Genomic DNA, 27,941 nt, shown 5'->3' with positions numbered 1-27,941 from the left:
AAATACAGCTACTTTTTGTATCTACATTCAAATGCACTAAGTAACACACTTCTTAATAGCTGAAGAATCACTGACCTACAGAATGATGGAGTTACATTCTATTGCATTATAGGCAAAGCTAAGATAGAAGATCCCTTTTCCTTTCCACCTTGTGAATTTTTCTTTTTTTGGCATTTTGTAAGATTATGTAATTGATTGCTATGGATGCAAAGACAATACAAAAACAATAGCAAACTCACTGTGATCAGAGATTCAAAGGAGTAACTAGTAGTTTTATCCCAATAATGTTCAGATAATTTAGTATGAGAAAAATCCATTAATGTAATGCATCATGTTAACATTAAATGAATAGCATAATAGTAACCCAAATATACATAATGTAAAATGTGAAGCTTTGATTCAAAACAATGCATGGATTCCATTTTTCATCGTTACATTTCTGTGAAGATGCTTACTGCAAAATGTATATTCCACATGCTTTGCTAATTTGTTCTGGCAGCTTACGTGAAATGTACTCTCCTCAATAACATTCTTTTTCTGTTTCTAAGTATAGTCGATCTACAGATAGCATTTTAAAACAAGTATGTTAATTTCCTTATCAATATACCCACATTTGTGAATGTGCCTTCAACATCTCTCCTTCTGTATTTTAACAGAACCCCAAGTCCCACATGCCCAGGGATCGCAAGGAGAAAACAGAAAATCTCCTACTCCACTCTGAGAAGCCCACTCGGGTCTTAACGGAGACCAGCCACCCACAAGGTGAGGCACGAGCCTTGAGTAGGACCACAGGGTCACCAACAGTTAAGTTGACTGAAAGACATCAAGGGACTAATACCCTTTTCAGGAAGTTCAGCGAAATGAAGTGGCCAATGGATGTTCGCCCTTTAAACAAAAGCTTAGTCAGTGATGGCAAATGGAAGAGAGCTGATGCAACTCAAGAAAAACGCCGGTCTTTCCTTCAGGAATTTTGCAAGAAATATGGCGGGGTGAGTCGCCCTCAGTCACATCTTTTTCACATGGTATCCAGGATCTATGTGGAAGACAAACACAAAATCTTATATTGTGAAGTGCCGAAAGCTGGCTGTTCCAACTGGAAGAGAGTTCTGATGGTACTCAGTGGCTTGGCTCCCTCTGCGGACAACATCTCTCATGATGCTGTTCACTATGGGAAGCATTTGAAAAAGCTCGACAGCTTTGACTTAAAAGGGATTCATATTCGTTTAAACACCTACACCAAAGCTGTGTTTGTTCGTGATCCCATGGAAAGGTTAGTGTCAGCATTTAGGGACAAATTTGAACACCCCAATAGTTACTACCATCCTGTGTTTGGGAAGGCAATTATAAAGAAATATCGGCCGAATGCCTGTGAGGAAGCATTAAATAATGGCTCTGGAGTCAAATTCAAAGAGTTCATTCACTATTTGCTGGATTCGCACCGTCCAGTAGGCATGGACATCCACTGGGAAAAGGTCAGCAAACTCTGCTATCCGTGTTTGATCAGCTATGATTTTGTCGGAAAATTTGAAACTTTGGAAGAAGATGCCAATTACTTTTTACAGCTGATTGGAGCTCCAAAAGAGCTGAAATTTCCCAACTTTAAGGATCGACACGCTTCTGATAGAAGAACCAATGCTCAGGTGGTGAGACAGTATTTAAAGGATCTGACTCAAACTGAGAGACAATTAATCTATGACTTTTATTCCTTGGACTACTTGATGTTTAATTATACAACTCCGTTTTTGTAGGTTGCGTTCATTTTCTAACATCCTGTACTTGCTTCGTGATGAGGGCCTGAAATCAGCTAGCTGTAATTTTCCTATAGTTCTCTGTATGAGAGAAATTCAACCAAGTGCTGTTGTCTTGATTTAATGACGATGTCTACCAAATAGTATGAAACCAACTGGCACAAAGTTATAGGAAAATTACCTAACAGAGACCTGCAGACAACTCCAGTTGCTCTAAAATGTTTGGAAAAGAGCCACTTTTGCGGTATGGATTGTGTTATAGAAGCAGTAACCTAGCCAGCTGCTACGTGAGCTACAGCAGCCTCGTGCAGCGCTAGGAAGGGGGGTCTGAAATAGCATGAGCGTGTGTCTCCATTCTGGGCTGTGTTGTCTGAAGTGCATGGAGATACTGTTAGCAGTTTGCGGCATATGAATCAAATATCGGATGGCTTTCTTAGACCCTTGGAAATCTTTCTATCAGCTGTAATGATAAACAAATTTCAAAATGGTATTTTGGACCTGAGCATTTTACTTTAGATTGGAAGGCATCATATGATTTACAATATGAGAATATAGCAGAAAAACCAGATGAGGCTGTGGCTTTTAATACTCAACAGCCAATTAAAAAAAAAGCACCACATGCTAAGATCAAAGCAACAAAGGCAACCTTCCTGTTCCAGAAAAACTTCAGGGAATTAATTGTGTCTTCTTCTGAGCTCTCTTTGCAGAGAGAAAATGAACATAACTTCACTTCTGAAGCAGGCGGTGGAGAAGTTTAAGCCCCATTGGATAGAAATGTGCTCCTAATTCTGGTTTAATGGGGGGGGGGCGGGAACTTGTTTCAGGATGGAATGATCATCAAAAACGAAAGTTGCTAGTCTGCATATAGACCTCAAACGATAACAAAGTTTTGTAAGAGCATTCATTATTTGAATCAAAGCATCACGTGCATGGCTTTACGTGGGAAATATACTCAAAGAATAGCTTTTGTTTTCAGTCTAATTATTCGGCTTGGGAATGCTTTTTTAAAAACGAATATACCACTTCAAAGATAGGTTATGTTCTAGAGAATAAACATAACAAGACCCCCTAGAAAAGTTTTTTAATAGGCTTATGCATATACAAATTAAGGTCTTTTCTTTTCAAGTTTAACGATTCTCTATTTAACAGAGTCAAGTATGATTGCATTCAGATATTAAATCAGAGTCTCTGGAAAATACGATCATGTGTCACCCCTATGAAAAGTTGCAATGCATTTGGGGAATTTTTTTTCCAAGGGATCCTAAATTCGAAGATGCATTTCGATGGGAAATGCACTTGAACTGGTCAGCGGTTACTCTGAGTTAAGCAAACCCCACATTCAAGCCCTGTTAAATGTGTTTCTGGAATATGTTCTTCTCAAGCTACCATTTTTTCTTGTCAGTAAGTATTCAGTGATGGCTCTCAAAGAAAAGTATTAATATTTGAATATTAATAGACCAAGATAGTTACAGTCGCCCTTACTTCATTTTGATTTTCCATTTCATGGCTGAGTTTTCCTGAATTGCTTCATTCTTCACACACTTTACCCCGTCCCGTCTGTCTCCCAAGGAGTGAGTGACTAACTACAACAGGCCGCCGGATCGTAAGTATTAAACCTTCCACAACCAAACTTTTACTACTGTTCCACCCCATTTACTCTTCCCTATAAACTACGCACTTAAGCTGCGCTCTCTGTTTCTAAGGAGTTTTACTCTGGTGTAATCTAAATCGTGTCATTTAAATTTTGCCGTACCGTGTAGAGCGGATTCCTAGTAACTCAGAGACATTGAACTTCTCTTTTTATGGAGAAAGAGAGAGAAAGAATAAAAACGTGCCAAGAAGCCTGACAGTTTATTCTTCAACTACACAAAAGCGGTTTGAGATGGAATCTGCTACAAAGGATAGAGGCGGTTTTCTCAAAGTTACTCCTGAAACCATGAAAGGAACAAACGACCTTTCTTTTCATAACTTTGGAAAGAAACAAAAAGTGGAAACAAGGGTCCTGTCTGTCTTATTAGCATCTCTAATGCACTTGAGAGAATAGACTATGTCTACATGCACAATCATATATGTAACCAATCGTGCATACATATGTCTGATCAATGATATGTCCATATCTGTGATTGTCTGGCATCAGTGGTAGAGAAAAGGGGTGAGAGGAAGAAAATGGTACAAAATTCTCCCTGTCAAAGCTGTTCTATCCCTTATGCTGTAACAGCTCCTCTCCTGACCCTCTCTTCAGAGCCTGTGTAACCATCGGGGGCCCCTCAGTCATCCTTTCCCTAAGCAGACTCTCTGATGCCAACCGGCATCCTGTGCGGTTGTGTTCCGGGGGCCAGGTACATTTTCATGGAGGAAGAACACACTTTTATGTACCTGTTCTTCCTTTAAATGACGTCTTTTCATCTTAGGGCCAAAGATACCACATTCATCCTGGATTCTTTGGAATTTTAAGTACATTTCCCATTTATCTCGCCTGAATTACTCTGCTTTGCAGACTGGCTCACTTTGACCTTTGGCATTTCTGCCTGTGTATAAACGCCAAGCGTGAGCATCACTGTCCCACTGGACAGTCACAGTTTCTTGGATTTCATTCCCTAAAGGCAAGTGACCACATCGAGACCCATCTTCCAGATGTGCAGTGTCCCCAGCTGACAGTAGCATGCTTTCGGTGTAATTATAAGTCCTCTAATTAAACCCTAAGGATCTGACTTTCTTTCACAGACAGCAGTGACACCCTGGGAAGGCCCCTCCACTCTGTTATTCTCCTGTCTGGAATTACTATTTGGGTAACAAGTTGGCAATGAAACCCCAAACCACAGTTATTTAACCTGGGGAACTACCTATGGAGACGTGTTCTTGTGATTGTGCCCAGAAACTGCCACAAACTTCAACATAAACGTATGCACAGGACACCCAACTGTCTGATTTTTGACATGGTGTGTTTGGAAATACCCAGTAAGCCAGTGGAAATGTGGGCCACTTGCTAATTCTCCAACTTCATGGTGTATAAAATATTCTCTAGCAATTCAGCAACCACCTGGACACCACATATAACTACAAAGAGGAAAAAAAGACTGTTACACTGTTTTCATGAATAATTACTCTTCAAATGGTGTTATCTCCTTAACACTGCACATTAGTGCTTAGCTGAGGGGATACATAAGCAGACGCAGAGACTTTTGAATCATAGTGTTCCCTTTGAAGAGGTCACTTGCTGAATTAGTAGAAGTTGGAATTAGTAGGCTGGGGCTGTAATAAACATCTCCCTACCCTGAATTCTCACTTGGCCCCTTGGAGCAACTTTAAAACTCTAAGCCTTCTTGGAAGATGGCGAAGCAGAAACTTTGCCCGTGGCTAACATTCCCCAAAGTGCCCTGGTATTTGAAGAACGGTTGGCCGAGGCATTTGATAGTAGCTCAGCCACCTGAGGACCTTCGACCAAGACCAACATAGTTTAGTCCTACCTTTGGGGTCACTCCGTCTCAATTTCAATCATATTCTTTACAATAATATTCACGATTATAGCTAACAGTTATTCAATGCTGAAGTGCTTTTCAGGCATTAATTTATTTCATCTCCATAGTCACACTAAGTTAGAGGGTGTTATACGCACCGCCATCACCACCCCATATTCAATAAAGGAAGTTAAAGCAGAGGGTGGCTGCGTAACTTGCCTAGAGAGACTCAGCTGGTAATTAGGCAGGGAAATGAACCCGAGCAGCAAGTACCACGACCACACTCTCTTCTTAGAATGCTATAAACGTAACAACTTACTTCTGCTTTCTCTTACCTATATTTAGAACAGCCAAAGGCAAGAAATGTATGTTGGCATCTTGAAACTTTTTTGACATTTCAGATCAGCTTAACCCTTTATTCTTGCTGAGTTCAACTGACAGTTTCAAAGATTTTATAAAAAATTAGACTTCCTCTCCTCCTTTTCTTTCTTTTTTTTTTTTTTTTTCTTAATCCCTAGTTGATCATAAGACACAGAGTTTTTAAAAAGAGAGGGAAAAGTCTTTGGAACAAATTTAGCTTAATGAAAACAAAATATCATTTGGACGAGAGAGTCGGGGTGGCTGCAGGAGAGGGCAAGGTCAAGGGGAATGTAGTCCAAGAGGGAGGGAGTCCCACCAGTTCTCCGCACATGGGCACTTGGTGTTGAAGATGGTCGCAGCTCAGCAAGTCAGCCAAAGTGAGAACTCCACGACTACACTTAGAAACTAAGCAATGGCTCTCATCTCTTTTTCCCAAGTTCCCATCCCCAGTACTAGTTCAGTAGTTAGATAACCCTCAACTAACTCAGGAAGGCTGTAGTAAAGAATAGAGGAGCAGTTAGACTTAAACCAACTGAAATAGACCACGGAAAAAATCAAATTAAATACGTGCTCAGCCAGAAGAAGACAGACTTCCTCAGCCTGCGAGGTCCTCTATCTGAGGAAGGCCAGCTCTGAGTTCAACATCATTCGTCCATTCTGCATCATTTAATGCTCTGAATTGCCTGGTTGCTCCCATCTTAATCCTTCATGAGAATCTTCTTCTTCCAGGCAAATGTATTCAAATCTATTTAAGCAATTATTTTTTTCTCATCTCTAAGCTTCTGCTCAACTCTTATCTCCTATTTGAAATACTCTCTCCTCTCTATCTGGACGTTCATTTCATGGTAACTCACCAAGCAATCTTTTTCGATTATTCAGTTTTGAAATCTCATCTCTTCAGGTGCTCTCTTAACAATGGAAGAAGACAGAATGACCTCCTAATGTGACACGCATCACCTTCTTCTCTTGCTAATAAACACAGGCGTTCCTTCCCTACCTTTTGGTCCTTTGCTTCATTAATCATTTGTTCATTTGCTCTGTCACTCTTTATATGCATACAAAATCTCTATTGTCACTGGAATATGTCTTAGGTGGAAAGAAACTGTGTCTGTTTCATTCGCTTTGCACAGTTTCTAGCAAAGCACTGCATGGAAAGAAAGAGTTCCTTTAATAAAAGTTTTCCTGATGTCATGTAAAGGCTCCTCTACTGCATCTCTTAGTGGATCGTGTGTATATTTCTGCCTTGTGACTTTCGGATGTCTGTAGGATCTGTGGATCTAAAGAGAAGGCTCCAGAGCAGGGCAACTGGGGGAAGGGATCCAAGCCACATGCCTTTTCTATCCTAACAGTCACACCTTAGTGTAGCTGTGAACACAGCAGTCTTGGACATTCCTAGGATGATGTATTTGTTCATGAAGTTTTGGGAGGAAATGGTGAAAAAAAAAATGCATGATTCTGGTCAATATGAGAGCCATTTACTGAGCACCTACTGGATAACAGACACTGGAAAAACACTTCATGTACATTCACTTAACAGCATGAACAGTATGTCTAATCCATTCCCCAGAATAGGCGAGTGAAGCATTACTCCATCCATCAGTTTATAAGTGAGAAAACTGAGGGTCAGAGAGGTTTAATGGCACCCCCCAGAGCCAGGTGCCTGCCAGGGTCTCTCTGGCTCCAAAGCTGAGACCATGTACTGGCTGCCTACAGGCCACGTCTGGCCACAGATGTCTGGTCTGACCTACAAAGCATTTTATTCCGTATTTGAATTCATCAGCAACATTTAAAAATTGGGACTCTTTATCAATGATAGGGAATTTCTGTTACTCTGCATCCTACCTGCCTAACTGAAAACAGGCAGAGTCAAGGTCGGCCCCTTTAGATGAGGTCAGAGATCTCTCCTGTTCATGCTCTCCACCCAGCTGTCATCACACATCCGCTTACCTGGCTGACCCCTGAGTGTCCCACTTTGCCACCCCTGCTCTGAAATGTGTGTTCTTTCATCCACCAAACTTCCAAAGGAAAAGCGACTTCTGAACATTTTCTTTGTCTAGATGTGTGTTGTGCAGTCCGTGAGGTTGTCACATTCTGGGTTTTCTTACCCTCGCTCGAAATGCTGCTTGTTCTCTGGTCTTATGCCCAGTGGGATGGCCAACCAATATTTCATTGTTTGAAGAAATCTCTTTTGACCAACAACTAACATGTTGGGAGAAATCCAGCCCCTTTCTTTGGCATCCTTCTGTCTTAGCCACTGGGTCCCCCGGCAACACATTCCTTTCATCCCCTTCAGCAGAGATGAGTCATTCTCCCATGCCCTTGGAGCCTCGGTGTCTAGAGATGAAAACTGGTTCCCATAAATCCATCCAGGCTGTTATTCCATAACCTTTCTTGAAAAACTCACTCCTGTTTTGAAGGTGGACCCACTCATCCTCAACTCTGAAAACTGCCTGTTTCCCAGATGTCTCTGAGCATCTCCCTATCCAGCTCATAACACTCCTCTCCACTTCCTTCCTGCAATTATCCTGGGTGACTTTAGCCTTCCCAAGGACACCCCACTATCTTTGCTTCTCAGTGCTTCAACCCCTCTTTCTCCCACTTCAACACTTGGAGAGCTGGAGAAAACCGAAACACAGCCATGGGAAGCACTAACCATGACTCTTGTCCCCAGAGAGCAGAAAAGCTTTTCATCATCATCCTGGGATGAGTCTTATATACAACAAAGTTTGAGCGCACTTACGTGTGTATGATTTTTTTTTAAATCCTAGTCGATTATAGGTAATAATCAAACTTGCTCCTTTCATTCCGTTGCTCTCTTAAAAGTGAAAAACTCTCAACTCAGAGATGGATCAGCAGGTGGTGGTACCAAAATCTTGCATGGGATTTTGACCAGTGCTAAAGCAGAAACTTGGCATCTGAGTCTGCCAACTGCACAAACTAGAGCTGAAACAAAGTGAGCTATGGGGACGGCCCTGGGCACTGCCCAAACCTTTTGAAAGCTTTTGGGATGAAATGGGGAAATGGAAACTTTCCCTGGTTGAAACACAAAAGACAAATGTGTACTGAAGGCACTTTTGGCAACTTCACGTCACACTGAACAAAGTGAAGACAGTGTGAATTTCTCCCATAAAAAAATAGCCATTTTCAAATTGACATAAGATGATTGAAAATGGAAAATATTTGCTATGTGGTTTATTAGTGTGAAAGCAAGTGCCCCAGGAAATATTTTGCAATTTAACTGAAATGGTAAGAATGTACATTTCATGGACTTCATTAAACAATTTGTCTCTCCTTTCCTTTCTAATAGGTTGAACCATATGACATTGCCAACACCTGACCATTTCTGGCATACAAACACAGCCCGTTCCTGTTTCCACTCTTAGTTCTACTGCTGTCTACCCAGTTCTAGCCACACCACATTCACTGGACTATTAGAAATAGCCTCTGGAAAAAGCCCTACCCCCGCCCCCCACCATCCTTTCCCTTTGCTCTTCTCTTTTTTCTCCCCTTTTTTCCTTTTTAAACTTTTGATTGTGGTAAAATACACATAACCTAAGTTACCGTCTTAACTTTTCAAGGGGCATTAAGTATGTCCACGTGGTTAGGCAACCATCATCACTGTCCATCTCCAGAACTCTTTTTATTGTGCAGAACTAAAACTTCATACCCATTCTTCTTTAAATAACTTCCCCTTTCCCTTCCTCCAGTCCCCGGTAACCACATTCTACTCTCGGTCTCCATAAATGTGGCTACTCTCAGTACCTCATGTAAGTGGAATCATACAGTATTTGTCCTTTTGTGACTGGTTTATCTCATTTATCACGATATCCTCAGGGCTCACCCATGTTGTAGACATATCAGAGTTTCCTTCCTTCTGAAACTGAGTAATATTCCACTCTACATATAACTTCTCCCTTTAATCCACTCTGCGCGCTTTGAAAATAAATTTCCTACATCATCGTTCTGCTCCCAGGTTCTCACTGCCTGGCTTTAAGGCTCTCAACAATGTAACTTTTATCCAATATCACCCAGTAACGGCATCAAGCCCATTATGATCCATCCAGATTGAACCATTACATTCTTTGAAAATAGCCTTGCTCTTCTGCCTACTTTGTTCCTACTATTCGCGCTGCCTGAAGTGACCCTTTCTTCTCTCTCCTTAACGGCCCCCTCACATGCCCCCTCCAATGTGATGCTGCCTCCCCCCCCAACATCACCCCTTCCTCTCCCCACCCCCACGACTATCCCTCACTCAGCCCACTGCACCCACTCTGCCTGGGGAATCTCTTCCCTTTTCCTTGCCATAACTCCGCCCATAGACTAATGGCTCGCAATCTCTTTCTCCAGCCCACACGTCTGCAGCAGACCTTTGCTCAGATTTCCAGCTTCCTGCTGGACCTCTTCACCGAAGTGGCCCATTGGCACTTCCAGCTCCTCATGACTAAAGTTGAACTCATCATCTAACCCCCAAACCTGCTTTTTCTATATTTGATGTCATCTCCATCCATCTGCTCTGTCTCCCACGACAGGAGCCGAGGAGTCAAGCCAGACTTCTCCCCGTGCGGACTCCCCTCAGCCAAGGAAAGGCCACTGCCTTCACCACCCACATTCTTCTCAAGCTTCTCCTCCCCTCCCGTCCATGCAGTTACTCTCCTGGTTCAAACCCTCAGCCTGTCTTGCGTGCAATGCTGCAGTCCTTTCTGACCATTCTCCCACTCTGGTTCTGCTCGGCGCCACCCTCCACACTGCCAGTCTTCACTCTGCGGTGAGAGCCCCAGCCTGGTGTTACTGGGAAGCACACTGCTCTGCTGGGGAAGAGCCCAGGCTTGTCATCACCAAGAGCTGGGTTGGAATTCCACATCTTCAACCTTCAACCTTTGGGACAGCTCCAATTTGTTTAACTTCTCCAAGTGCTAGTTTTCTCATATCGAAAATGAGGAGAGCAGTACCTCCCTTGTCAGGAAGGGACAATTATGTAAAGGAATTATTAGGAAAATTATGTAAAGTGTTTAATAAATGCTCAATAAATTTGAGGGGGGGTAATTAGGTTTGTTTGTTTAGTTGATGGAGGTACTGGGGATTGAACCCAGGACCTCGTGCATGCTAGGCATGCACTCTACCACTGAGCTATACCCCCAACCCAAGTACTTAAATAAATTATAACTACTGTTGTTATCCCATGAGACCCTGTGCATGTCTCTCTCTTTGCTCTGAGAGAATTCTAATCATTTCTGTATGCAACTGGCCCCCCAGTTCGCTGAATTCCTTCTCTTGTTCATCTCTGTAATGGCAGAGAAGGTACTCATTAAATATTTTTTGAAGAAATGAACACAGGACCGAGTCTCACACACCCACCCCAACGTTCACTTAGCCCTGTGTCCTTCCCTTACAACACATTATAACTTGTAAAATAACAGTATGAAAATGGGTCTTAACTTTTCTGTTAGATTCTAAGCTACCTGAGGGCAGAAACTGCATGTCTTGCTCAATAAATAGACATCTATTTGAGTCTTGGATTTTCAAGCGTTGATTATTTTTAATAAGATAATCATTTAAAACGGTGGGTTTCCTAACCACCACGTAGAAACAAGCAAGAAAAACCGGTCACGCCATCCATCCTCAGCTCCCTTCTTTCCGTTAGCCCCGCGCCCTGACCAGGCTGGACCGGGATCGCCTCAGAGAAGCACGCTGCTCCCCGTCGCAGGGCCTTGCGGAGGGCGAGTCTCTGAGCCTGGGACACCCGGGGCCAGTCTTCAGAACGTCATCGGTCTTCAGAAGAGCCTTTCCTGACCAGCCCCCTCCCCACCCAGGCCAGGTCGGATCATTTGTAGCCACTTTTCCAAAGTTACACGTTCGCACGGGAAAAGGAGACAGTTCCGTGTGTCGGGGACAGTCTCTGTCACATTTCTTGCTTTTTCTTCAGTGCCAAGTCTGTAGTTGACACTCTCTCAGCAAAGTCATATCGTAGAACTGATTGGACCTAGCTCTGGGTTTCAGGCTCCCTCCTTCACAGGACACTGGCAGGTGCTGGACGAACAAGGATGACACACCAGAGCGACTTGACGACTGAAGTCTTAAAGCTTCAGGTAACAGAAGGCAGGACCGTATCTCAGGTTTGTTCCATAGAAAAGACTGGGAAGATTAAAAGGTGACCTCTTCGGCGACCAAGAGTGCTGACGGCTCTAATTTACCCTGGGGGTAACATGGCGGAGGAACTCTTCCAAAAACTGAAACAGGCAGGAGATGGGTCTGAGAACAACTTTGTCAGCTCCCGCCAATGGCCAGTGGGCCATCCAGTTCCGAAGCCCCATGTTGCTGAATGTCTGACAAGCCGCGTCCAATTCTGGTGCAGAGTTCGTACAGCTAGTATCATTCACATTTCTGTAGCCTTTCAGATGATGGTGTCTTGGGTTCCTCCACATTAACTTTCGCTTGGACCCAATAGCTTACAGACCTGGAAAAGTCTGGGTATTTTCCCAAAGGCACAGGTACCCTAACAAAGGATGCAAAGTCCCTTTTTGAAAAGAATGTGGGGCTGTTTACCACCTCTTCTTCTCATAGTTTTAGAAAACCCTTTTTCAAGGGGATGAGGTCTTTTTTTTTCAAGCAAGGAGCTCAGTGCGTAAACATCTGACCTCTGGCTTGTGGATTTTGATCTAGTGAAAGCATTCTTCCCCTTCAAGAGGAAAGACAGAAAAGATCAAACACAGATCAGTTTCACACAGAAGAGAGAGAATATTCACCGTCTTGCCCCAGGGCTGTGTTAATTCTGTGCCTTTTGTTGGAGTCGGCTGCACAGAGTCCTTGATTATCTCGACCTTCTGCGAGTCATCACCTTAGCTCTCTGTGCTGATAACACCAGGTTAATTTGCCCTGTAGAACAGGAAATGGCCAAGATCCCCCGATGTCCCAGGAAGATACAAGTGGGCAACAGCGTGGGGGATAAACCCCACGGAAATGTCCGAGTCTCTCACATCCACAAGGGTTTGGGGCGGTAAACAGTCGGGGAGGTGCGGGGCACTCCTTCTGTGGGAAATGACACGTTATTGCACTTTGCGCCGCCTGCCACTAAGAGGCTTAGTTCAAGGGCTGCCTCTTTGGATTTTAGAGGCAGCAAATACTGTGCTCGGGGGTCCTGGTCTAACTCATGGGGTGAGACACTCAGAAGACTGCCTGTTCAGTTGAGGTTCAGACCAAGAGAGGACTCTGAAGGAAGTTCAGGCTAGCTGCCCCGCCGCCTGGCCACATGACCCAGCATGTCTGATGGTACCGGATGTGCCTGTGATGGGTAAAGACGCATCACATCAAGAGACCAGACGGACCAGGGACATTGTGTAGTCACTGGGAAGGAGCAGATCAGAGCAGTGCCCTGCCCCAGAGGTCGGGCTGACTGCCAGAAGGGCACGCGACTGGCTCCGTACGCTCAGTTAACCTGGAAAGGGGACGGGAAAGGAGCAGAAATCCAGAAGACTGAGCATTCAACAGGAGTCTAGCTCATCCAAAAGAAACTATTTAAATTCACCTCGACAGGGGCTTAAACTCTGAAAAGACTGAATATTGAAGCAGAAAACAAATATTTCTAAGACTGAGATAATACTCATTATTGAGCAAAGTTTTCCTACTAGCCATCAGGACAGGGCCTCCAATAGGACCAGAGAAGCCCCTAGGGAAAGCAGTCATTGTTTGAATAAATTTATAAAACTAAAAAAAAAAGTATGTTCATCGTTACCAGGGGTTATTTCCACGTAATGGAATTATGGATGGTTTCTATTATCTTTTCAGGCTTATCTGAATGTTGTTAATTTTTTATAATAAAGAATCATTATTTTAATAATCAGAAAATATGTGGTGATATCATATTACCTGAAACATAATGTTCACATTTCTGAGCCTGGTGGAAAAACGCCCCTCCCTCTGCCCAGTTCCACCTCCTCATCTTTCTTTCCCACCCCCTGAACCTCATCACCAACTGATTCCCAAGGCCCCCCAGGCCAAGTTTGCTGAGAGTTTTGACAATTTCTAGCAAAATATGCACCACGGTCTTAAATGGAGAAACAGACCCCTGTAGCAAAGGACAGGCCAAAGCTCATACAACATTTGTATTCTCCCCAAAACATCTATACATAAAAAGACATCAGCATTTTCAAAAGCTCACTTGATTAGCTAATATTTGAAACAATAAAATCACAGCATAATAATAAAAAAAAACTAGCAACTTCTTAATACATCATGTAATACAGTAGCCACTTAGCCACATGGTGGCCATTGGGTACTTACAATGGGGCTAGTAAAACTGAGACATTGAATTTTCTATTTTATTTCATTTTAATTAGTTTAAAATTAAAACCTGTTGCTCAGTTCAGTTATTGGAAATTTTTAAAGTCTGTTTGTGAATCTCCTCTTTTGAATTAAATATTACGATACCTGAAGACCAGCCAAGTACAGTCATCGCTCAGCATCTCCTGGGGATTGGTTCCAGGACGCACTGTGGATACCAAAATCCATGGACACTCAAGCCCCATAGCTGCCCTCGGTACCCGAGGTTCCACATCCAGGGATTCAGCCAACCCCGTGAACGTTTCATTGAAAAAGACTCATGTAAAAGTGGACTTGCATAGTTCAAATCTGTTGTTTTCAGGGGTCAGTTGTATTTGTAATGAAAATTTAGCTCCCAAACAGAGAGAGACTGTAAGTATACAGTACTTATAAAATTTAAACATTTAGTAAGAAAAAAAATGTAAAGTGTTTCATTCCTAATTGTTTACATTGATTTCCTGTTGAAGTCATAATATTTTACATATATTGGATTAAATAAAGTGCAGTATTATTAAGCTTACCTATTGTTTTTACTGTTTGCTTGTAGCTACTAGAAATGTTTAATTCTATGTGGCTGACATTATAGATTTGTTAATGGAGGTAGTGGGGACTGAACCCAGGACCCTGTGCGTGCCGAGCCTCTTCTCTACCACTGAGCTGACGCTGTATTTCCACCGGACCTCTACCCCCGTCCTGACATTGTGTCTCTACTGGACAATGCCAACTGCAAGCTTGTTGCGGCAGAATTAAACATAGAATAATTTTGTTTACTTTTGACTGTTGCTATAGGTCTATGTAAAATCCTTCCAAATCCCAACTGGATATTATTCTTTTGCTTGAAAATTGTCTCTTATAAATGCTGTAATCTCCAAGCTTCCTGGCCAGGTGTCTGTAGTGATGAGCTGATTAAACACTTGGGAGGAGTGCGTACTTATGAGGGGTATGATTAAGTTACTGCAATGTCATTGCGATGACATTTCTTTAAACCTAGAAAGGTCTGCCTTTCTTTCAAAGCCAGGCCAGTGGAAAGCGGCTCCAGGCATTGGGTACTTTTGTGCTGAAACTAACAGTACTTTTATTTTCTATTTGCCGTAACGACTTGATCCTCTTTGTCTTGGCTTTGTGGCAAAGGGTTGAACAATTAAAATTTCCCAGAGGTCCCTTTTTTAACTCTTAACAAAGCCCTAGCAAGTGCTTCTGTGTCTTATTCACAGCAATGGTTTTTGCTTTTCAATGAAAAAGTAAAACGGGGAATAGTTTCCAGAGCTTTCAGAACTTTTTCCATTGAAATGCAAACACTCCTCTGGCGCCTCTGAAAATTCTGAGAAATTGTTGGGTTTTGGCGATGTTTCCAGAAAACCTGGCATTCTTCTCCTGTTCATGTCTGGTTGAAGGCCTTCTCTTTTCAAGGACATTCAAGTAAAGTCAGCAGTTGACCATCTCTTGCAGGGCAAACTCTCAACTTGAACGCTAAACAAAAGGGCAACTTTTTCATTCCCAGTTTGGGATTGTGACCAGTAAACCTTGCAACCCTACCTCGTCACGATTTCTCTCCAAATGCAGCTTGGCTTCCTAACATGCACCCTTCTCCTTAACCCTGTCGGTGAACTACCCTGGAGGCAGCGTTTGCAGTGACTAGGTACACACCCAAACAGAGGTCATGTGTATGTTGTAAAGAGAATGATGGATACTGCCTTGCATTTCTTGGATTCTCTAGTGCAGCCATCCTAACTGGCCTAAAAATTGCCTGTCCACAATTTTTATCATGCCACACAGCCCAGGTATCATTGTCAAATGAAGCCACCCATCTTTTCTGTCTTCATTTCCTCGGTACAAGTATTCTGAGTGGGTAAACCAAGAAAGCAATTGCCAAGCGTTCAATTAACACATGATCGGGTTCTGATCTGATGTAGAATCAGCTCGGCTACGTCCTCCTTATTTACTGTCTGTCATAGACAACCTTGAGCCTGTTAGGCCATTGGGTAACGGTAATCCAAAAGATGATGTGTTAGTCACTCTGCTACGTGAACAGGAATCATGTCTGGCTCTTCTTTTGCGATTCATAGATTAAGCTCTGTGGATACTTGTTTAATGATTATGGCTGAAGAGAGAGTTGCTCTAACAGCTCCTAGCATGTTGGAGGAACAAACAGGGAAATTCACGCTCAGGTAGAAAACAAGATCTCATCTGACGGAGCCAAAAGTGGCTGCCGCATGTGGAAGAAGAGCCAGAAAAAAACTAAAAGATAAGCTCCCTTCCACCAGATGCCACGCAACCTTCTGATTTAGTAATTCATCTTCAATTTCTATACTCTCCAACTATCAGATACTTATGTATTGCACCAAAACCCCAATGAAAATTTTTTATAAAAAATTCTGTTATCAAATAGAGTTAAAAAACACAACTCTCCGTTTATCAACAAACCTCTCTGGGACTCTCTTTCATCTTCTGAAAAGTTAGAAAATTGGACTAGATACCCACATTGCAGTAATTCTATAAATCTGAGCCATGGACCTTTAGTTACTGCAGTCCGAAGTAAAGCTTTGCAAGCCTGCGGCCCAAAATAAAATCAAAAGATCAGTACTAGTTTTTAACAACCAAACTGACATATATCAGCAATAATGATCTTCTTAAAAATGCAAACTTTTTTTTAAAATGGAAGACAAGATCAAAATAAGGGTCACTTTTAGCTGTTAGTCAATCAGTACAGTTGACACTCCCGGACTCCTCCTTCCAACCATCCCATCCCCGCCGACTCTCCATTCCAGTCCACAGAAATATTTTTCAGAAACATCTTTTGGACACTTTTATAGGCTCTGGGCTATGGCTTTATTGGGGTTCAAACTTGAGACTGTAACTAAAGTTCTAGTATTAACAGCAATGTTCCTGAATACAGATTTTTAAATGGTAGTACATTGAAGAATCCAAATTACTTTAAAATGATCACTTGCAAGACAAAACTTGTCTGGAAACTAGCCACACAGCACAATGGAGTTCCCTTTTATTTCACTCACACGCACATATACCCACACACACGAAATCTTTCCATGTTAAGCTAAGCTTTCCAGACATGAGGACTAGAGAGATGAGCAGAGGCTACCAGTGTTCAATGTCATGTTCTCAAAAATGTATCAGTTTTAGTACTTATCACTAGGAGGAAAAAAAACATATTTTTCTTACAAGTGAGAGACTGTCCATGGAAGTATATAACACATTAGTCAGAAAATGATTTTAAGCTGGGAAATAAGATTTCGAGTAGGTGACCTATATATGTAAAGAATGAAAACTCTTTAAAAGCCATTTGCTGAATTCTTACAATCTTCCAGGCAATCAAATTGACAAAAGAATCAGTGCAATCACATCGGTACCAATATTGGGGAAAGAATCTCCTTGGTTAAATCATACATTCACTCAATTTTTATCACTCTGCCAACACATTTTCTATTGAGAAAGCCATCTTGGAGTTCCACCGTGTGGCACAGAATGGTCTAGAAGGTCATGGGATCCCAGGTAGAAGAGGCAGAGAGAGCCATGGGCGCGAAATGCTTTAAATCAGCTCTTCTGTTGCAAAGCAAACGGAGTGATGTATCGGTTTGCAAAGACATAAAATGAAAAATTGCTTTCAAAGGCCTCAGAATGATCCCTGCTTTGAGGCATTGGAAAAAATTGATTTCAGTAATTGAAAGCGAGTTTTGCTGTGCATGAACAATCAGCTTCACAGAAGATGCTGCCTGCATGGCCCGCTGACTTGCATGATATCTGAATTAAGATTGCTCCATATCCCCAGACAAGCAAACCGGCCAGGTGGGCTGAAATCTGTGTCTCTTTTTCCACATGCCTCTAAACATAAGTCTAAAAGTTACTGTGACAAATGCCAATTAAGATCTTCCGGACATGATAGTAAGGTGCTTCCCTGACACGGCCACCTTACCAAAAATCCTAACCAAATGAAAGATGAAATGGGTCTGGACTGGATTTTTCTCACCTGATAAAGGAAACACTTTCACAGACAGCCACAGTTCTCAACCACAGCACAGAGAGCCAAATTATTTTGTTTGAAAATCTATCTTCTCAATTTTAAATAATGAGATTAAATCCTCATTTTTCCCCCTATCAGTAAAAGCCTAAACAAAACAAAAAAGTACTAAGTGTAATTTCACATCCCTAAAGTTAGGAAGGGATTCGGGGTAATCAGCTTGTTTATAATCCTGCTTCCAAAAAAAAGGGCCACATCTAAAATATTCTAAAACAGCCAAAATGATACATTGCATTTTTTAATGACCTTCAGAGACAATCACTATGCTGTGTCTCAGGCATTCACTTTTCAGTTGTCAGACCTTTAAATTCCTCGTACTGCAATTCCACCCACCTCCAGTGTAAGTCAAAACGACTAAAGACAAATTGCTGGAATCTTCATCCAGCCCTGGAATCACTCTGCCCTTCCATCTTCCCGAGCTTGCTAACCTTCTTGTGGTCACATGACTCCTGCCCAGTTCAGAAATGACACATTTTAAGACAGCAACTGTCCTATAGGAAGAGCCTAAAAAAAATAAGTTAGTGACCATGATGACGACAATTAGCGTGGCCACCCCGTTCAGTGCTGTCCTCACCAAACAGGGGATTTTTTAAGCAATCACTGTGCCAAGCTCGACCCAACCCGCTCCATTCATTTCACCTGTTCCTGTGCCGACTGCAAATCACTGCTAAAGAAAAGTACAGAATGTTGCTGGTTTCCCTACAAGTTTCTAACTTCAGAAGCACTCCTAGCTGGCCAAGACCTTGTGACTTCTCTCCTGTGCCTTCCCCGGCATACTTCCTGAACAGATCTATCCAAATCTTTGCCGTCTTAAGTCTTCTGCACCTGAAGTCTCTGCTCCCACCCGATAACCCTCCGGAGTTGGTTTTCATACTGTTCTACCAGCGCCTTGCGGAACAGCTGAGTTTGTTCAATAGATGTGTACCTGACTGAAGCCAAAAACAATATGGAGTGTAGTTTCTACACAAACTATTTCCCTTTTTTCCCTAAAGAATTGGGGAAAATCTTTGCCAAATGCAAATAAGGGAAGACTTTCTGTGTTCATCTCACTCAGGCCCCTTTTTGCCATCGTGTTTCCACTCATTTTGCTGTTCTGTGTCCAATGGTACCCGGTTCCAGCTGGGTCTGTATCAGAACAGTCACAGTGGTGACACCTGTGAAGCTAGGCTGGGTGCTAACCACACACAGCGCTGCTCCGCCAGGTCCACAGTCCACCAGTTTCCCACTTGATTTAAATAGACTCTTCATCACAACGCGTGGCCTAGCCCTAGTTAATTCTGTTCCTACCAGGAACTGATTTAAAAAAAAAAAAAAAAAAAGGGTTCACACGGTGGAACCTGCAGCACACGTTCCCTTTGAGCTGTGGCTCCTGTTTCTTGGGAAGCACTTCTGTCTCCTTGGCTCAGGTCTCTGACTCTGGGGTAACCAAGCCTATTGCATGACGGGGCGCCCCCTTCCCCTCCCAGACGCGGCACCGGCGCGCGTGCGGACACCCCCGCCCAAGCTCCTACACGCACAGCTGCGCCCGCGGCCGCTGGCCGCCACTGGGACCTGGGTCTGCGCACAACAGCAGGGGGACCCCGAGAGCAGAGGGGGGCAAGAGAGGAGGCAGGCCCAGACCCGGGGTCCCGGCTGTGGGTTGTGTGGTGTGCAGGGGCTCTGACGTGCCGGAGGAGGAGGAGGAGGACAGGGACCAGAGCTAGGGCAGAGCCTTCTAGAGCAGTGGACCAGCACAGGACCAGTGTGGCCGGGGTCTGAGGACAGTGCCGCTGCCACTCACATGGCTCTCCGGTCTGTGCAGTAGGCACTGACGGACAGCAGAGCCTGAGCCTCGCGCCTGAAAAACGCCATCCTTCATCCTGAAGTAATTAATTCTCTAACGATTTCTATGCTGCTCTATCAAACATTCCTTAATCTGTGTAGCCTGAAGGCTGGCCATTTTTTACCACCATCAACTAAGATGCACACACGTCTTCATTTGCCTCCCTTTTTCCTTCCATCTTGAGAGAAGGCACTTCCTCCAGAATCTGCTCTCCCTTGCCTCCTTTCTCGAAAAGAGTGCCATTGCTCACCGTGGAGGCAGCAGACGCACACTGACAGTGTGCAGGATGACTGGAGGTGGGACGTGGAATGGACTTCTCTGTAAGTCACATAGTGAACTGAATGTGCATCGTAAAAATCTAACCAGCCTATCAAACTGGCGGAGAAGTCACACAAATTGATGCTAAGTAAAAATCTGAGCTGACTTTAAATACGGTTGACCTTGAACACCTCAGGGGTTAGGGGCACCCACCCTCCAAGCAGTCAGAACTCTGCCTGTAACTTCGAGTTGACCCTCCAAATCTGAGGTTCGGCATCCATGGATTCAACCAACCTCGGATCATGTAGTCCTGCGCTATTTCCTGTTGAAAAAAATCTGGGTATGTGAACCTGTACAGTTCAAGGGTCAACTGTGTACATATATGTACATTTATGATTATAAAGTAGTAGTAAAGAGTTGACTTAGATATGGAAAAAGTGGCGAAGGTGGAACAGAAATGATAGAGGTTTGAGAAACTGGTAACAGCAAACTTGGAGAACGATGTCGTGGGAAAGGGAGGTGGGTGTTTCTAAGGGGGTATATTGAGGTACTTAAGACCTGTGGTCATGGAGCCCTGAATTTGAGAGTCTGCACTTCTACTTGTGAGCTGTATGACCTTGGGCACTTTCCTTTTTTTTTTTAATTGTAAAATGGAACAGTAATCATGGCACCATCACCAGGATGCCACACAGATTAAATGAGCCGTGTGGTGGAAAGCACTTAGCTCCAGGCTTGGCACATATGTGATGGACGAGTGAGTGGTCAGTGTGGTCGGGGCTGCAGAGGGTCAAGGAAGGTAAGGACTGGAGATTTCCTCTAGGGTCACACAGCAGAGGAGGCGCTGGGAGTCTGAAAAGAGCCATTTACAGGAATCATTAGGGGTAGAAACTAGATTCGAGGGATTGAAAGGACAAAATGTGAAAAGAGCAGAGACGATAAATGGAGATGGCTCTTTAAGGATGTTTGGCTATACGGGGGAAATAGATTTCATGGTCTCTGGTAGGTAACTGAGGTTGAGCAGTTTTGTTTTGTTTTTTGCTTTGGTGGGGGTGGTTCCCAATTGAAAGAGACAATGTTAAGTAGGGAGTTAAAATATAGAAAAAAGGAGTAATCAGTTAGAGCTGTGGGTCTCAAAGTGTGGTCTCTCCCTCTGGGGCTTCCTGTGACGTTTCAGGGAGTCTGGGTGATCACAGCTGTTTTCAAGATCATAACGCGATGTTACTTGCCCTTTTCACTGTATGACTTTTGCATTGTCAGCACAAAAGCCGTGGTGGGTAGAGCTGCTGGCACGTTGGTGGGAATCTGGGGTCGGACTGTCCTAGCCGTGGTGGAACTCTTCACCATCACACCAGGAAAATCAGTGTCAGTTCCACTTAGGAAGGTCCTTGAGGAAGCACAAAAATTACTCATTGTATTAACTCTCAGCCCTGAGTGCAGGTCTCTGCGGTGTTCTACGTGACGAAATGAGCAGCATGCGTAAGCACTTCTGCCACAGATGGAGTGTGATGGTCATCTTCAGGACTGATGGAGGAGGGGGCTGAACCAGCCCCTTTGTTCATGGAATACCATTTTTACTTTAAGGAATGGCTGATGCTACGGCTGTTCAAATGGAGTGATTGGCAAACATTTTCTTGGAAATGAGTAAATGAGCTTGTCACTTCTAGAAAAACTGACAAATTTGTTGCCAGAAATAATATTTGAGCTTTCAAGCAAAAATTCTAATTTTGGAAAATTTGCCTTTTACCATGAGGTTGACAGCTCTCAAAACCTTGATACTTTTCTGATGTGACTGGTGGTGATATTAATAAATATGATACTTTTGATATTATAAAGTAAAATGTGCCAACCCTTGGAAGAGCCACATCAGTCAATGAATGTTTTCCAAATGACTATGCATAATGTTAAAAATCATGCCTTATGAGTAGAAGACTAGTTCAAAGTAAAAACAGATGAATAGAGTTTAAAGTAACAAGATACAGAAATTTATTAATTTGCCTTCAGAATCCACATTGATGCTAACCTTTAAAAAAAATGACCACTTACTGAGTTTTGGTGTACTATCAAAGAAAAACACCCACAGTGATCTGAAAAAGCTACTAAAATAGATTTCTCTTTTCCAGCTACATGTGTGTGTGGCAGGATTCTCTTCCCAAACAATCATTTCCCAGCAGATTGCACCGAGAAGCAGAAAGAGGAATCGGCTGTCTTCTATTAAACCAGACATTAAAGAGAACTGCAAAAATGTAAAACAATGCTACTCTTCTCGCCAATTTTTTTGTTTTGGAGAATGTGAATATTTCTCTTTGAAAATTCAATTTAGTTACCATATACTGGGTTTATTATTGTTATTTTTAAATGAAATAAAACACTTTTAAAATTCTCTATTTCAGTTCACATAAACAAAAAGTTCATTCAGTAAGTTTCAGTTGTAAAGGGCTCCTGAGATCAAAAAGTTTGATCAGAAAGGTAAGATTAGAGAATGGTACTGGAGGAGGCAGAAATGGGTGGGACCCAGACCAGGAGTGGTAGAATTCACCCAAGACACACAGAGGGAGACTCTTCCCACAGGAAACAGATGAGGGGGAGAGGATTAGGCAGATGCCAAGACATTTTTAGGTTTGGTTGTGGAAATGCAAAGGATTTCTCACCTGCGGGCTTGTTTTCACTGTGATGTAGGGGCTGAGCTCATCCGTGGAAGGGGTAGAGCAAGAGCAAGAAGGTGAGGAGGCTGAGGGACCCCTGGGGCAGGCAGCTTGGAGGGACCGGAGAACACCTGGCCAGAGCCATGAGGAGGGAAGACTGAGCAGCATGGGAAGCTGGGGTGGGGTGCACACTCCTGAACCAGGGAAAACCCTGTGCTCGTTACCCTGCAAGCCATTCTGCAAGAGCATCCCATACTATGAAGCAGCAGGTGTTACAGTATTTAGTTAATTTCTCATCAGTTTCATATTTCAGCCATCCAGAAATAGGACAATATCTCAGTCCTTGTCAGTCCACTGTTACCGTGTTAACAATTTTCATGTTTTACCATAGGTGACATAGACTGGCTGTTTAACTTTTTTCTAGGTACCTCACAATGTCCTAAAATATTTGATTAGTTGCTTAGTCCACTCTTGATATTCTGATTTTATAAATGCACAGATTTAAAATTTTGCTTCCAATGTTGATTTTGAAATGTCAGCCTAGAAGACTGGACAATCGACAATCTTTCCATCTAATTTTAGCTTCATAGAGCCAACAGCAATTTTGCTGGGGGGAAAATGGTTAAATGGATTTGTTTCACTTTCTTTTTTTAAAGATATGCTATGGCCTACTGACTCAGTGCGTTGGCATAGTAAGGATCTGATGCAAGCAAAAAAATTGAAGCTGAAGTGAGCAAATTCCAGTGGTTAAAGTGAACTCTTCAGGACCCAGATTTCTAGGACTGGTTCATGTCCTCAACTATGTGATTTTGACAGGTGACAAACCTTTAAGACTTCAGTCTCCCAACTATGTTCTCCCTTCACCAAAATTAAACGTTCAGAGGATTACACAGCACTCTAAAGTGTTTGAGGGGCTGTATCCCCATGTTGGGCTGTAGTTGGGTCTAGTGATCTCAGCTGAAATCAAGGTGTTGAGAATTTCACATGTTCTGATACTGACGATCTCTGTCTCTAACATTCCAGGAGCCATAAGCCACTTGGTACAACACTTTTTCTACTCAAAATGTTGTGCACAATGAGAAGGGTAGTATGAGGTTTGCATACTTATTCTGTGAGCTCTGCTACGCGACGTGCTGTTGAAGGGTGTCATGCTGACATTACCAAGACGTCACAGAAGTCTTCCATTTACTCAGCAACTCTCATTTTTCAAATGGAATTATTAACAATAATCATAAGGAAGAATTGTATTGCTCTTGAAAGTTTATAAAGTGATTTTCATATGCCCCTTTGGGTGATGATAAAATCTTGTACACAGAAAACTATTACAACAAATTATGAACTATATACTAAGTACGTCGATAAAACAGTTTCAGACTTTGTAATAATGCTCTATTGTACCAAACGCTCTCCATTATCAGTGGGAATCATAGTTCATTATGTCAGTATGTTCCTGGTTCACTAAATTGTTCTTTTAAAAGTCCCTCTCATTTGCAATGAAAATGTTACTTAAAAAAAATAATCTAACCAGTTAGCAAGAATAGGATTCTGTGTTTATTAAAATACTTTAACAAATGATCCCCAAATTAGCCCATTTCCTTATAAACTATGAGTCTATTTTCAAAAGAAGAGCAAAGCATAAACTTCCTTTTAAGTCTTTTAGATAAATGGGAGAATACAAGAAAAGGTGCACTTGTACCCTGATAGAATTCATATACTTAAAAAGCAACCAATAGCCCCATAGTAGACAAAAATATACTAGTATTATTTTATATATATTATATATAATTATATATATTATGTATTTGTATGTATATATATGTATATGTCAGAGCTGTAAATGTCATTTATTGTCATCATCCCCAAAGGGTTCCTCAGCCAGTGAGGAGATGACATCCAAGGGTCAGTTTCTTACTTTTTAATAAAACGTGCTGAGACATTTTGGATTAATCCATAAGGCAAAGTTTGTTTAGTATTGTTTCTGACTTCAGCTTGGAAATGTGGCCTTGGAATTATCTGTGTCTACATGAAGTTTATAAAATGGGGTCATTAATGTTGGTACTTCCCAGTTCCCTAGCTCTTTATTTCACAGCCCTGCACATACATTACCAATTTACTGTTTCTTAATTCTTACCTGAACTAGAAAAGACTTATTATTTCATTTTGAAATGGGGAAATGAGATTAAGAATACATGGCTTTTTCAAGATTTGGAATGGATAGGTTTCCTGGCTAACAAATCGTATGCCCTTTCATCACAAGCGTCAACATCATCATTATTTACTTTTATCAATTCTGTTGGAAAAGCACGTCTGCTAATATCATTCTATTTGAGCCTCGTTCGCTTAGCTATTTATTCCACAATGTTTTTTAGTCTTTAGAAAGTGTCTTGGGTCCATTCTAGGTGCTGGGGATACAACAATGAATTATTAGGTGTCATGAATGATTAAGATTACTGGAGCGTTTCTCTGCTCTCATTTTGATTACAGACTACAGTGATGGAGTTAGACAAGCATGCTTGGGACAACTGTGTGATACAACTCGGGGAACCAAAGTATTATGCAAGCCCACATGAGGTGGTCCAAAACCAGAATGGGGTCAGGAGGGCATCTGGACTTAGCACCACTTTGCAAAAAGGGAGGACAGAGATAATGTTCTGTTCTGTTTCACAGATGAAGACATAGGGTTCAGAAACATCAAACGGCTTACAGCCGTAAGAAGTAAGTGATGGAGGTGAGACTGCCAGCTCTTAGCCCTTCTCCTCCCACTGCACAATGGTGTCATCCCCAAAATTATTACTGTCCCCCCATCCTCATCCATCATCCCCATTACTGTCAGAAATTGAACAGGACATATATAGCCTGCAACTTCAATTCACATCCAGAAAGAGAGTAAACTAGCATCAAAACACCGGTGAACGAGCCAAACACATCCCCAAGTAGTACCTGCAGAGTGTTGCGTTGGATCCATGGGTATCTCAAGTGACAAGAGCCCAGCTAGTTTGCAAAGGGCGGTTTCTCGGAGGAGACAGATGTTGAGGAGTGCTCAAAGAACCAGAGACTCACGCGGCACGGAGAGAAGGGAAAGAAATTGAAGACGAAAGGATCACCTTAGCTGGCTCCTTAGAAGAGCCGACGAGGTGTGGCCATGGTGTGGTCCCCTGCAACAGGCATCCAGGCCATGGGGTAGCTAAAGATAAGCACGTTCAGGTAAGGTGAACCCACTGAAGAGACTTGACACCTCTAAGAGGCCCTGTGAATTTCTTCATGGGCACGATTCTTCTGATTGCACAAGAAGAGGAAGTCCAGAGGTTAAGGAGAAGGGTGTGTGATCACCTAAGAAAGAAGCAAGGGAGAGTTTTGCCTGAGTTATTAGAAGGGTCATCTGAGAAAATTCCTAAGTAACTTGACTGTTGAACGTTTAACACTTTTTTTTTAAATAATCACAGATTATGACTATTTTTTCTTCTCTTTTCTTGGAAAATATTCTGTTTCTAACATTATTCAAAAAGCATTTTTTTTTAAACCTTCCTAGTTTTTTGGACTCCTCCTCCTGTCAGGTCCCCTTACCCACAGAATTTAAAGCATCTTGCCCTTTCCCTGAAGCTGGGATTATCTTTCTTTGTTAAAAACATGAAGATTCTGAGGCTTTCTGTATAAGAGGTAATAATTGCCAAGATGCTGATGTGGCTCTTAATACATTCAAATTTAATTTAAATTTTGGAAGAATTACTAATACAGACTACACTTCACTTATTGGCCATTTTAAATATTTTGGTCCAACCCATTTGATCCCAGAGTTCTTTGCTTCCCAGAAAACTGATTTTCGACTGTGGATGTCTGAGCAACCTTTAAAACGGCCAGCCAAACTCTGAACTGTCATAGTAGCTGGGGAGAGATAAGGGGTGAGAAGAGTATCCAGTCATCCAACCACATGTCTGCCTTTTTGCACAAGCTTCAGATGAAATACAGTCACTCAATACAGTCCTTCTATTTCTCTTCCCGTCCCTCCCTTTCCCTCTGTCCGTTTGCCGAGGGAAGGGAACCCTAAACCTTTGGAACCCCGCCAGCAGCACCGAGAGAGTCTCTGGACTATTTTCCCAGGGAATTCCTGCCTTAAATGTCAGCAGAGTATGGCTCACCAGCCAAAGCAGAGTCCACCTGGACCTCAACCAAGGAAACCGTGCCTGCCATGACCAAACGGGGAAACCTGGGTCCGTGGGGCGCGGGGGCAGGGGCGCAACACAGTGAAAGGTCTCACATCCATTGGGAAGACCCAGGCTTTCTCAGAGTCACCTCCCTGAGGAAGGGAAGCTACGTCAAACTTTTTGGGGGTCCCTGCTGGGTTTTGATTGTTATTTTCTTTTACTCTTTTGGGGGTGAGCTGTGTTTCCGGACACCACTCTGAATTACTGTAACAGGAAGGGAACACCTCTTTCAAAAGAGAACAAAGCTCTGTGAGAGCCCTTTGTCTAGTGGCTGCCAATGCTGCTGTTGTTTGGTTTGGTTTTGTTTTCAACAAACATACTGATATATAAGTGCTCTGGGGGGAGTCACATCGCTGAGACTCAGGAAAAGCAAGGTAAGCTGTGTGAGTTGTGACTGAGTCTGCCCCTGCCAGCCTGGGGACACTTCCCTCCTGGGACTGAGGCATGCTGCCATTTTTGGTGCGTTTGTGTTAGTCTTCAATCTCTGAACGTATGAAGGAATACTCAAAGTTCTGAGGGCCAGGGAGGGAAAAGGAGTCCACAGACCCGAAAGCTGTACATCAGCTCCAGAGGAAAACAGTATGACATAGTCAGTTACGAATTCAGGAGCCAAGTGCATCCACTGGCTACTTTTTGCTGAGGAACTTTTGTGATTTTCACTTACCCTTCTTTCATTTTTCTTGTAAGTTACTGACCTACAACTTCACAAAGCTCTTCAACTAAAGCCTCACAAGCTTGCCTGGCATATAAGACTGATTTTAAATCAATATGCCATGCTACTATCCTTTCCCTAAAGATGAGAGCACGGTACAGTAAGTCAAGATTTCCTCAATACATTGTTATTCCATCTTTAAATGCATCTAGACTCTTTTAAGGCTACCAAAGGTGGGGGAAAAACTTTAGATTCCTAATCTAAATTGACTCTAGGCCCAGACCAGTTCAAAACAATTCAGCTTCTTCTGTTCTCCAGGGCTCCCCACCTCAGAATGCTTCCACCATGATCACATGTGCAGTACAGCTGATTTCTTTATTACTGTATCCTGCGTAGTTTGCCCCAATCCTATTGGAAGTGTCTGTGTGACTAGTTTAAAGAAAAGCC

General features: G+C 42.7%; 1 protein-coding gene and 1 long non-coding RNA gene across 9 annotated transcripts in view; one reads left to right on the top strand and one right to left on the bottom strand.

Annotated features, from left to right (window-relative positions):
- CHST9 (carbohydrate sulfotransferase 9) overlaps window positions 1-8,970 on the top strand; it is a 191,861-nt gene extending 182,891 nt beyond the window's left edge. For all 8 annotated transcript variants that reach the window (XM_045505911.2, XM_074352192.1, XM_074352191.1 and 5 more), the window contains one exon: window positions 657-8,970. In XM_045505911.2, the coding sequence (XP_045361867.1) occupies window positions 657-1,748 (1,092 nt within the window). In that variant the 3' untranslated portion in view covers window positions 1,749-8,970. The remainder of the gene's footprint in view (window positions 1-656) is intronic.
- Window positions 8,971-12,153: 3,183 nt separating this feature from the next.
- LOC141574905 (uncharacterized) overlaps window positions 12,154-27,941 on the bottom strand; it is a 19,502-nt gene continuing 3,714 nt past the window's right edge. Inside the window, exons 2-3 of the long non-coding RNA XR_012502032.1 lie at window positions 25,581-25,970; window positions 12,154-12,592 (exon numbers count right to left, since the gene is read on the bottom strand). This is a non-coding gene — a long non-coding RNA (uncharacterized LOC141574905). The remainder of the gene's footprint in view (window positions 12,593-25,580; window positions 25,971-27,941) is intronic.

This window comes from Camelus bactrianus, chromosome 24 (genome assembly GCF_048773025.1).
Source record: "Camelus bactrianus isolate YW-2024 breed Bactrian camel chromosome 24, ASM4877302v1, whole genome shotgun sequence".
NCBI lineage: Eukaryota > Metazoa > Chordata > Mammalia > Artiodactyla > Camelidae > Camelus > Camelus bactrianus.
This window is presented reverse-complemented; position numbering and strand designations above follow the sequence as displayed.